The following is a 13,101-nucleotide window of genomic DNA, read 5'->3' on the forward strand; positions in this document are numbered from 1 at the left end:
CCTCCAAGTATCGTCATCCTTTTGTGACGATTGGTAAATATCCATACGGAAAATGAAGCTCATAAATCAAGAACACCTCCAAGCATGTCGGTGCAGGCTCCCCAGAATCTGAAGGCGTGCATGCGTCGTGGGATATGACAGTGGATTGGTAACCATCTGGAGTAGTTCCTTCTGAATTTTCCTCCATGCTTTTCACGGTTGAAAAACTGTAGATGAGGGCCGGTGATATATCACACCGACAAAGGTACTGCCAAGGTTGTGAGCCTTGCAACCCCCAGTACTGATTAGTTCGCAGACCCAATTTCCAGCTGGGGTTGGTTACCCAACCTCCCACTAGGTTGCTTGGCTTAACAGGGATACTTCTTGTGGGTTACATGCCGGAGTAGGAGTGAAAGAGGCTAAGTTGGATTCTCTTGCTGAATCCAATATGATATAGCTGCAGATGACATGCAGCGACGCATTTCACTCCCATTTGCCCGGAGCGATTAATGCTCCTCCCAGGTTGATTCCTGGGGGAAAATGTTACGAGAGGAATAGGCAGTTGTGCTTATGTTTCATAGATCTAGAGAAAGCATTTGACAGGGTACCAAGGGAAAAGATGTTCGCCATACTGGGGGACTATGGAATTAAAGGTTGATTACTAAAATCAATCAAAGGCATTTATGTTGACAATTGGGCTTCAGTGAGAATTGATGGTAGAATGAGTTCTTGGTTCAGGATACTTACAGGGGTTAGACAAGGCTGTAATCTTTCACCTTTGCTGTTCGTAGTATATATGGATCATCTGCTAAGAGGTATAAAATGGCAGGGAGGGATTCAGTTAGGTGGAAATGTAGTAAGCAGTCTGGCCTATGCTGATGACTTGGTCTTAATGGCAGATTGTGCCGAAAGCCTGCAGTCTAATATCTTGGAACTTGACAATAGGTGCAATAAGTATGGTATGAAAATTAGCCTTTCGAAGACTAAATTGATGTCAGTAGGTAAGAAATTCAACAGAATTGAATGTCAGATTGGTGATACAAAGCTAGAACAGGTCGATAATTTAAATTATTTAGGTTGTGTATTATCCCATAATATAGTGAGATTGAATCAAGGTGTAGTAAAGCTAATGCAGTAAGCTCGCAGTTGCAATCAACAGTATTCTGTAAGAAGGAAGTCAGCTCCCAGACGAAACTATCGTTACATTGGTCTGTTTTCAGACCAATTCTGCTTTACAGCAGTAAAAGCTGGGAGGGCTCAGGATATCTTATTCATAAGTTAGAAGTAACAGATATGAAAATAGTGAGAATGATTGCTGGTACAAACAGGTGGGAACAATGACAGGAGGGTACTCGGAATTTAGGAGATAAAGGCTAATTTAGGAATGAACTCGATGGATGAAGCTGTACGCATAAACCAGCTTCGGTGGTGGGGTCATGTGAGATGAATGGAGGAGGATAGGTTACCTAGGAGAATAATGGACTCTGTTAATGGAGGTTAAGAGACGTAGAGGTAGACCAAGACGACTTTGGTTAGACTCTGTTTCTAATGATTTAAAGATAAGAGCCATAGAACTAAATGAGGCCACAGCTTACAAATAGAGGATTGTGGCAATGTTTAGTAAATTCACAGGGGCTTGCAGACTGCACGCTGAAAGGCATAACAGTCTATAATGATAATGTATTATTATTATTGTTATTATTATTATTATTATTATTATTATTATTATTATTATTATTATCCTCATCATCACCATCATCATCATTATTATTAAACTTTAATCTGAAACATGCTCGTAGACCCATCTGCAACTCTACATGTAATGAACTAAGTACAACAGACCTGTACTTATCTTCCCCTTCCTCCTCACTGTCAAGAGTCTTTTATAGGAATGATCACTTGATATTTGAAAAACCAAGATTCAGCACCAAAAAGTTAAACATCGTAGTTATAACATTATTACACCAAAACATTACAAAAACAGAAGGCGAACTTCACAAGCTATTAATGCAAAACCAGTCACCAAGGATGGATTTTTTTTTTTTTTACAGTGCACACTCCAGGACACAACAACAGTAACTGAAAACCTCATAAAACGAACCATTGTCCTTGTAGCCAGAAAATTGACAGCATTTACTTTTGAGGGGTCAGCTTTCTGTTTCTTTGTCAGTTCTTTCGCTAATAGGTGTTGCAAACCTGTCTAATCATAGAATAGTAGAAAGTTACTGAGCTTCAATGGATTTATATATTAAACTGTAAAGGGCATCAATGTCAACAGTTTTCCCCAAAGATCGCTGCACAGATAGGATATAATGAAATATGAACATAAATACCTATACAGCCAGAATTGGTTAAATAGGTTATGAATTAATAATATCAAACATCAAATTCTGAATTCCTTTATTTATAACACTTTTTTTTTAAATCAGCCTGAAATATCCACCACCTACCCCAAAAAATTCTTTTGATTTTTGTTTTTCCTTCTTGTGTTTTAATTTTTTATGTATCTCTTCTTTACATTTTTTTTTTCTGCAAAGATAACATAACTTTATTTTAACATGCTCGATGGAATGTCAAAATCAAGTCATTAGAGGGATCCGTGACCGTGGAATGTAACAAGCATCAAGGATAAGAACACTTTCAGAGATAACAATAATTACTTTCACTGCAATACACAATTTCTGATCAGCAGAAACATTTTCAATCTCTAGTTTAGATTTGCTTGATTTCATTATATAAACTCCAACTGGGACATTACCCCAATTTTAGGTTAAATGCTTGGCTAAAGTAATACATAGGTTTCGAAAGAAGCTAACAGGATAAGTACTCCTCTGGGGAGGTATTTAAGAGTACAAAAAAATTAGACAAGAAAAACAATTAAATGATTTAACAACATCAAATTAGCATAAGTAGCAAGACAAATAAGTAATTCTATACTATCACTGCCAGGCTAACCTATTTCCAAGGGGAAATGTTTTCAATCACTACTGATCTGCATTTAGGGCAGTCGCCCAGGTGGCAGATTTTAACCAAGTAACTTTACATCACTAAAGTTAAACAATATGGTAGTAAAAATACTGTATCTATTATAGATACAGTAAAAGCATTTGTTCACATTATTTTGATTTTTGAAACTTTTCTGTATTATAATAATTGTTAGTGTTATAGTCATTTAAAGAAAGTATACATTTTATTGGGACAACCCTTAAATACTCTCATAACCATATGAAGATATCAGTAATCTTTATTTACAACTTGTTGATATGGTTACCCCAATGAAGATCTTTCCTTTATTTTAACACCTAATTACTTTACAGTGATCCCCGTGCTGTACTTCCACTTTATCAATGCTGTAATTAAAATTCAGAGGACTTTTCCTCTTGTTGATTTTTCACACCATTTACCATGTGTGTCCATCTCACAACTCTGTCGAGGTCTTTTTGCAGACACTCACAATCCTGTAACTTTTTTTTACACTATACAAAAAGATTTATCTGTGTCCCCAGTTCTTTACTCGTATGGGATTGCGGGTGCGAACTGTGTCGCACGTGTGGATTTAGTTCAATTTTATGGCCTCATGTCCTTTCTGATGCCAACCCTGTATGGAGGGATGTAATTACTATTGCGTGTTTCTGTGGTGGTTGGTAGTATATCATTTACTTCTTCTTCTTCTTCTTCTACCGCTTTTCCCACAACAGTGGGGTCGCGGGTGCATACTGTGCCACACAATTGGACTTGGCCCTATTTTATGACCGGATGCCCTTCTTGATGCTAACCCTATATGGAGGGATGTATCTGTGGTGGTTGGTAGTGTGGTGTGTTGTCTGAATATGAAGAGAGAGAGAGAGAGCGAGCGAGAGAGAGAGAGAGAGAGAGACTCACACACACACACACACAAATCAGAAAGGTCCAGTAATACTGCTGTGAAGGGCTCCCCTCTTAATCAGTACAGGATTGCATAATTCTCCACCTATGCTAATTCTTTGATATGTGTTCTCTTGAAATTTAGACACCCATTCAAAAAGCAGTCTGGGGGCAATGTTTTTTATGTTGTGAAACAATGTTTACCTCTAGCAGCTCTGTGTTTCATGTGCACATGACTTCTCAATTTTTTCCAGGCTGATGATGGAGCAGCAACAGATAGCGACTCTGGAGAAGATGAAGCATTTCTTCAAAGAAAAGATACAGGTTTGTAATAAGTTAAAAATGGCCAATCTTAATTGCATAATCCATTAGTTGCTGGTCTTTGGTTCCCAATATGAGGTTTAATTCTGAATGAGGTCAGTGGCATTTGAAGGTGTTATTGGCATTTTAGCACTTTAAGGAACTTCTGCAAGGCAAAATTATTACACACATGTGCATTTTTTTAAAAGACCACCAGTAAACAAATAATATTACTACACTGGCTAGCAAAGAAGGTGGATCACTTTGTAAAATTTAAACCAAAAACAAATTAATAAATAATAAAACCTTTTAAGTTTTAAAAACATTTACAGTACTGGAGCGGAAGCTATTGATGGATTATCAATATGTGGTATAACATTTGTCACAATTAACAATATTTCTTCAGTTTTTCTTTCACAGTAGTTGAGTAAAGATGCCTCTTAGCAGAGGACATGCTGCAAGAGCCCTCGCATTACTCAAGAATAGATAAAGCATTCATTCATTATGCTGCTAAGTGTTTGGTGCATCATTTGGAAATATCCAGAATGCTCGGAGAGGATTCCATGAACTTGGTACCTTTCAGAGGCGACACAGATCAGGCCATCGGAGATCTACGGCTGTCATGGATGACAAGTCCCTGATCCTTCAGGTCTTGCGAGATCACACTACTACTGCGGTCCAGGCCAGAAAACATCTTGAGCCAGTAAGAAATATTGCTGTAAGTAAGAGGACAGTAAGATGAAGGTTTCTGGAAGCCAATTTATGGTCAAGGAGACCCAACACTGTGGGCAGCTTACTTCCCAGCAGTGAGCAGTGCAAATATAATTTGTACATCAATATCAGAACCAGACTGTGGACCAGTGGACATTGGTGCTCTTCATAGATGAGTTGCAATTTTGTCTCTGGTTACCTGCTATTACAGAGAGAGAGTATGGAGAATGACTATAATATCTCCAAGAAGACACTGTTTCGGAGGGGTTCGGTTGTGGTCTGAGGTGGTATCATCTTTACAGCGCAAACAGAACTTGTCATCATTGATGCAGGTGCTCAGAATCCACACCCTTTGCTCCATTTGTCAGTAAAAACTTGAAACGGACACATGACAGAACCCACCCCCATGTTGCTCATCGTATGCTGGAATTCTTCGTGATGTTGGGATACAATCCCTGAACTGGCCAGCACATAGCCTAGGCATCAGTCCCATTGAACACCTACGGAATATGCTTTTGTAAAATGTGTGACATCGAAAGTTTGGCATCCTGAATGAAATTAGACCAGCGCTATTGGAGGAATGGATGCGCATCTCCCAGGAACTTGTGGACAGAATGTGATGGCACATGGAGCCTGTCATTGTCACCAGGGGTAGAAGCAGACGTTACTAGTGCAAGGAAAGTGGTCAGTAACAGCAACAGTAGAAAATGTTCAGTTGCAGGATTGTGAATTAAGTCCATCCTGAGTTCCTTTATCCTATTCAGTGAAATTCCAAATAAAATGCAACTTTTTGAAAAATGTCGTGAAAGAGCGAATGTTGACGATGAGAATAATATGCACAGGGCACCAACAATGTAATGAATTGTGTAATCAATAAAAAGGCAGTTTTTAGGTAATTTTTTAAAAATGTGAAATGTAAATTGAAAATTTCATTCTTCACAATGGGGCTGATAACAAAGATGTTTCAAGTCAATTCGTGTTCACAATTGTCATACATTGAGACTAAGAACTGTCTTATGTTTCGTACATATTTCTGAATGTGACGAAATGAACCTGAGGGTAGTTATTCCTCAAATATTGATTTTTCAAAGAAATGTAAGCATGAGATCATGGATAAAAATAATAATATTATTGTTAAACACCCCTTCAATTGCTCTAGATTTTAAGAGATGCTGAGATGTCACAACTTTGTTCCTCAGAAGTTCTCTAATATGATGAAAGCCAAGAACATGGAATTGTCACATTTAAACCCTGCCTAAGCATCTAATCTCAGAATCAAACTTGCAGTCTTGAAAACCCCACTGTCTCACTGAGGTTGATGGGTTATGTGTATTTTGAAGCAATATCTGGAGATATAGGAAATCTCATGACTAGAAGTTCTAAAAAGTAAATATTATTAAAATGTTCTGAATTGTAAATCAGTAATAAGATATATTTTCAGTCCTGTTATTATGCATGACTACTTGGTGTATGATGTTAGTAAATAATAATAATAATAATAATAATCATCATCATCATCATCATCATCATCATCATCCATTTCCCACATCCAGCACCTGCAGGGTTGGGATGTTTATGACACCTTTCCTTCTTCCCCTGTCCAACCACTATTGTCCCTCTTTAACTGCGTTCTTACCCAGGTTTCTTCTACTTACACTAGTATTGATCGTTTTCAACCACCTTCGTCTGAGTCTCCCTCTTGGCCTGCATTCTTCCATTTTCCATCCTCTTAACATGTCCATACCAACTAAGTTTATCCTTTTCCTTTCTGTAGTAAAGCTTTTCCTCTCTGATTTCTTTCCAGACATCCTCATCTCTTATTTTGTCCTTTCTTGTCTTTCCTATCATACTTCTTAAAAATTTCATTTCACTGGCCTGGATTTTATTCTGCTGTCCTTTTATCAGTTTCCAGGTATTTGCTGGTATTTGCTGCATACATCAGTATTTGGCAGAAGTATATCTTAGACATCATCTCTTCACACTTCATTGGTACTTCCTTCCTCCACACCAGGTTTCTCACACTTTGCTAGGATACATTTCCCTGTTGAATTCTTTTACTGATCTCCATGTCTAGCCCTGCATTTTGCATCAGTTTACTTCCCAAAAATTTGAAGAGCTCTCCACAATTTCAAGATTTTGTCCCTTTAATTTTATAATTCTTTTCCATTCCCTTTCTCCTCTAGTCAGCACCATTGCCTTACTCCATTCCACACTTACGTTCATTATTGAGTTACCCTTCTATTCCTCTCTGCTTGCTCCCCACACCACAATATCATTTGCAAACAGTATTTACCTTCATCTCCCTGTCCCTGTATTTTATTTATGCCTGCTTCACAATTTCATCCATAACCACTATGTGGCTGAAGCGGCAGCACGCCGGCCTCTCACCACTGGATTCCATGGTTCAAATCCCAGTCATTCCTTGTGAAATTTGTACTAGACACAGCAGAGGCAGGACAGATTTTTCTCCGGGTACTCCAGTTTTCCCTGTCATCTTTCATTTTAGCAACACTCCAGTATCATTTCATTTCATCTGTCAGTCATTAATCATTGCCTCAGAGGAATGCAACAGGCCTTGGTAGCTGGCACAATTCCTATCCTCACCGCTAGATGGGGCTTCATTCATTCCATTCCTGACCCAATCAAACAGGCTGCAGATTTTCAACCATTATGAATAAGAGTGGTGACAGCATGCTTCTTTGTTGTAGTACAGTTTCATTTCAAAACCACTCTGTCTTCCCCACATATGTCTGGACACTGCTGCAAACATACATTTCTTGCATATATTCTATCATTTGTTTTCCAAATCCTTTGAATTGCATTACTTTCCAAACCTTTGCTCAGTTGTAAGCCGCTTCTAAATCAATATCATCAATTAGTTCTTTTCCCTATTCCCAATGTTTTTTATTGACTGCCTCATTCTAAAGATGGACTCTAGTGTTGATCTCTTCCATTTCAAAAGCTATATTGCTCTTCTTGTGATTGTCCTTCCACCTTCCTTCTTGTTCTCTTTCCTAGTATCTTTCAAATATTTTTGCTACTTGAGATAGGAGGTGTGATACCTCAATAATTATCACGTATCTTCTTGTCCCCCTTCCTAAATATATATACTCCAGTCGTTTGGTACAGACTTTTCTCTCCAAATACATCTAAAAGTCTATGCAGCAATTGTAGATCAAAGGGTCCTGCTGATTTTGTCATTGCCACACACAGTTCATAGAATCAATCAGTCAATCACTACTGATCTGCATTTAGGGCATTCACCCAGGTGGCAGATTACCTATCTGTTGTTTTCCTAGTCTTTTCTTAAATGATTGCAAAGAAATAGGAAATTTATTGAACCTCTCCCTTGGTAAGTTATTCCAATCCCTAACTCTCCTTCCTATAAACGAATATTTGCCCCAATTTGTCCTCTTGAATTCCAACTTTATCTTCATATTGTGATCTTTCTTACTTTTAAAGACACCACTCAAATGTATTCGTCTACTGATGTCATTCCACACCATCTCTCCACTGACAGCTCGGAACATACCACTTACAGTATTTACAATTCTTGTTTTTATTATCCACTCAATTCAATACATAAAATGTTTATTGTCTCTAAAGGGACAGTAACGTTTGTATTGTAATGTCCTTTTAGAGACAATAAACATTTTATGTACCGTATTGAATTGAGAGGATAATAACAACAAGAATTGTAAATAATAGTAGTAAGTTCAATATGGGCAAAAACATGAAATTGGTCTTGTGCAACATACCACTAAATCGAGCAGCTCATGTCCCTTCTTCCAAGTTTTCCCAGCCCAAACTTTGGAACATATTTTTAACGCTACTCTTTTGTTGGAAATCACCCAGAACAAATCGAGCTGCTTTTCTTTGGATTTTTTCCAGTTCATGAATCAAGTAATCCTGGTGAGGGTCCCATACACTGGAACCATATTCTAGTTGGGGTCTTGCCAGAGACTTATATGCCCCTTCCTTTACGTCCTTTACAACCCCATAATACCCTCATAACCATTTGCAGAGATCTGTACCCTTTATTTACAATTATATTTGTGTGATTACCCCAATGAAGATCTTTCCTTATGTTAAGACCTAGGTACTTACAATGATCTCCAAAGGGAACTTTCACCCCATCAACACAGTAATTAAAACTGAGAGGACTTTTCCTATTTGTGAAACTTACAACCTGACTTTTAACCCCATTTACCATCATACCATTGCCTACTGTCCACCTCACAACATTATCGAGGTCATTTTGCACTTGCTCACAATCTTCTTACTTATTTATTACTCTGTACAGAATAACATCATTGATATATATATAAGAAAGCATAAAGGTCCAATAATACTGCCTTGAGGAATTCTCCACTTAATTATTACAGGGGCAGATAAAGCTTTGCTACTCTAATTCTCTGAGTTCTATTTTCTAGAAACATGGCCACCCATTCAGTCATTTTGTCAAGTCCAATTGCACTCATTTTCGCCAGTAGTCTCCCATGATCTACCTTATCAGATGCTTTAGGTAGATCAATCGCAATGCAGTCCAATTGACCTCCTGAATCCAAGATACCTGTTATATCTTGCTGGAATCCTACAGGTTGAGCTTCAGTGGAGTAACATTTCCTAAACCCAAACTGCCTTCTATCAAACCAGTTATTAATTTCGAAAACATGTCTAATATAATCAGAAAGAATGCTTTCCGAAAGCTTGCATGCAATGCATGATCAAACTGACTGGCCTGTAATTTTCTGCTTTATGTCTATCACAATTTCCTTTATACACAGGGGCTACTATAGCAACTCTCCATTCATCTGGTATAGCTCCTTCATGCAAACAATAATCAAATAAGTACTTCAGATATGGTACTATATCCCAACCCATTGTCTTTAGTATCTCCCCCGAAACCTTATCAATTCCAGCTGCTTTTCTAGTTTTCAACTTTTGTATCTTACTGTAAATGTCGTTGTTGTCATAGGTAAATTTTAATACTTCTTTAGTATTAGTCACCTCCTCTATCTGGACATTACCCTTGTAACCAACAATCTTTATATACTGCTGACTGAATACTTCTGACTTTTGAAGATCCTCACATACGCACACCCCTTGTTCATTAGTGATTCCTGGAATATCTTCTTGGAACCTGTTTCTGTCTGAAAGTACCTAGGCATACCCTTCCATTTTTCACTTATATTTGTATGACTGCCAATTATGCTTGCCATCATTTTATCCTTAACTGACTTCTTTGCTAGATTCAATTTCGTAGTAAGTTCCTTTAATTTCTCCTTACTTCCACAGCCATTTCTAACTCTATTCCTTTCCAACCTGCACCACCTTCTTACTCTCTTTACTTCTCTATTATATTATAGTGGATCGTTACCATTCCTTACCACCTTGAAAGGTACAAACCTATTTTCACATTCCTCAACAATTGCTTTAAACCCATCCCAGAATCTGTTTACATTTTTATTTACCGTTTTACACCAATGATGGTTACTTTTTAAAAACTCCCTCTTGCCTTTGTTATCAGCCATATGGTACTGCCTAATAGTCCTAATTTTAATATCTTCCTTTCTTTCATGTTGATTTTTAAATACCACAAAAACAGCTTCATGATCACTAATACCATCTATTACTTCGGTTTCTCTACAGAGCTCATCTGGTTTTATTAGCACCACATCCAGAATATTCTTCCCACTAGTTGATTCCATCACTTTCTGAATCAGATGCCCTTCCCATATTAACTTATTTTCCATTTGTTGGTCATGCTTGCTGTTCGCATTACCTTCCCAATTGACATTTGGTAAATTGAGATCACCTGCTACAATCACGTTCCTTTCCTTATTTCCCACATAGCTGATTATCTTATCAAATAATTCTGAATCAGCATCTGTGCTATCCTCTCCCAGTCTGTACATTCCAAAGACATCAAGTTGCCTATACCTAGAATTTCATGTTTGTCATCTTTAACTTTATCATAGCTACAAATTCTTCTTTCACCAGAATGAATACTCCCCCTCCTACCATTCCTATCCTATTTCTACGATACCCACTCCAGTTCCGTGAGAAAATTTCTGCATCCGTTATATCATTTCTCAGCCATGATTCAACTCCTATTACAATATCTGGCAAGTATATATCTATTAAATTACCTAATTCTATTCCTTTCTTTACAATACTTCTACAGTTCAGCGCTAACATTTTTATGACATCCCTACTTGATTTCCATTTCCCTGTTCCCTTATCACCGATCCCTATGCCATCCCATTTCCCTGAATGTACCTCCCTATAACCCTTCTAAACAAATTTACTAACTTATACATACCACTGCGGTTTAAGTGAAGGACATCTGAGCACAGATCCCTATCTCCTACCCACCCATTAGGATCTAGAAATCTTGCTCCCAGTTTCCCACATACCCTCTTCGTAGTCTCATTTAAATCCCCAATTACCTTCCAGTCAGTATCCCTCCTACACAGTATTCCACTGATAACAATCTCCGCTTCCTTAAACTTCAACCGTGCTGCATTTACCAGGTCCCACACATTCCCAACTATGTTGGTACTTATACCTGCTTGTCTTACGTTGTTAGTTCCAACGTGAATTCTGATGCTTTTCCCACTTACATTAATTTGATAACCATTTTCCATCTCTTCCATTGTGATTTCATTCTTGGATTGTGTCAACTCACACCCTATATCTACACCCCTTCTCACATTCAGAAGTTCATCAAAGTAATCCTTTCATCCTTTCCTTATCTCGTCTGGTTGTTATATTATCTCTCCTTCTTTCCCTTTTACATGCTTTCTGTAGACTCTTCCTTCTTGCAAGTCCATATAGCATCCTTTTACTGCTATAAACATTCATTACAACTCTCATGTAAATCCTTCCAAGTTTTTCTTATTTTCTTCACTTACTGGTTTCTTGCTCCTTCTTTTCTTTTCTTTATACTTTCTTCCATATTATCCCTATTCTATAACTGCCATGCTGCTTATTTTTCACTGCTTCCTTTACCCTCTCACTCCACTATGGAGTTTCTTTATCTTTCAGCTAATCTGCCACAAGCATTCTCTGCACAGCTTACAAATGCCTTCTTGAACATGTCCCATTCCACTTCCACACTCTCCACCTCACTTCTGGGTATATGTTGTTTCAGTTTATAATAATTTTTTTCTTTTACTTCCAGATCTTTTTAATTTCCTTCTCTCTTATTTCTTTAAATTTTACTATTGTTCATACTTTCATCTTTCCTACCACTACTCTATGGTCTCTATCAAGTCTACTTCTGACAAGGCTGTTACATGTATCAACTGTCAACAATTTGCTCTTAAGAAGTAATCAATTACTGTCTTTGTCCTTCTGTTTCCCCATCCATATCTTCTAATCTTTCTACTATTCTTCTTCCTGAACCTCATATTGCCCACACTTTCTCATTTCTCACTCAAAAATCCACCAACTCCTCTCCCAATTCATTCCTCTTTTCATATCCAAAAAGTCCAGTTACTCTTTCCATTCCTTTTCTGTCACTTCTCACCATTGCATTTAAGTATCCCATGACAGTCACTTCCACATCCTTTATTTCTGTCTCCAATATCTCCAGGAATTTGTCCATATCTTGTTTTTTTTTCATCCAGTCTGGGGTGCAGCCACTTGAATTAAATCCTTTACTCCATTCTCTGTCCTCAACTGTATCTTTATTATTGTATCACTTATGTAGCCCATTTTATCTACATACTCCTCCTCACTCCATTGTTCTAAATTTCTAATTTGTTATTTAATTTTCATTAAGATCATGCTGCAACTACTGTGTTCTATTTTCAGAGGATACAGCACAGGAGAAGGAACCTGAGCCAGAGTGTTTGATAGACCCTCTCTACAAGATAGATTTAAATCAATATATACCAGACTTCGTGCGATCATTCTGTGCAGTAGCATGCCTCCCTGAGTTTGTCCAGCACCTAACAGCTCAGGAAAAGCGTATCCTACAAGCATCCGGAATAACATTTCAAATCTGAGAACAGGAAACTGGATTCAGTTAGTGTTTTCTTTCATGTAAGGAATTATTTGTAATTAATTGTAAGTTGTTTTAATAATGCTCATTGTTAATGTTTTTTCATAATTAAATACAGTGTATGATTATTGTGAATTTTGATGATAATATTAGTAATAGAGCACACAAATTGTGCATTGATTAGAGAGAATCACTGTGTGATATCAAGAGGTTCACTCGGTGCTTGTACAGAACTC

General features: G+C 37.6%; 1 protein-coding gene across 3 annotated transcripts in view; it reads left to right on the top strand.

Annotated features, from left to right (window-relative positions):
* The window catches only part of Ipo9 (Importin 9), an 839,375-nt gene that overhangs the window by 542,641 nt on the left and 283,633 nt on the right, over positions 1 to 13,101 (top strand). For all 3 annotated transcript variants that reach the window (XM_067141231.2, XM_067141230.2, XM_068226247.1), the window contains 2 exons: positions 4,098 to 4,167; positions 12,676 to 12,906. In XM_067141231.2, the coding sequence (XP_066997332.2) occupies positions 4,098 to 4,167; positions 12,676 to 12,869 (264 nt within the window). In that variant the 3' untranslated portion in view covers positions 12,870 to 12,906. The remainder of the gene's footprint in view (positions 1 to 4,097; positions 4,168 to 12,675; positions 12,907 to 13,101) is intronic.

This window comes from Anabrus simplex, chromosome 2 (assembly GCF_040414725.1).
Source record: "Anabrus simplex isolate iqAnaSimp1 chromosome 2, ASM4041472v1, whole genome shotgun sequence".
Taxonomy (NCBI): Eukaryota; Metazoa; Arthropoda; class Insecta; order Orthoptera; family Tettigoniidae; genus Anabrus; species Anabrus simplex.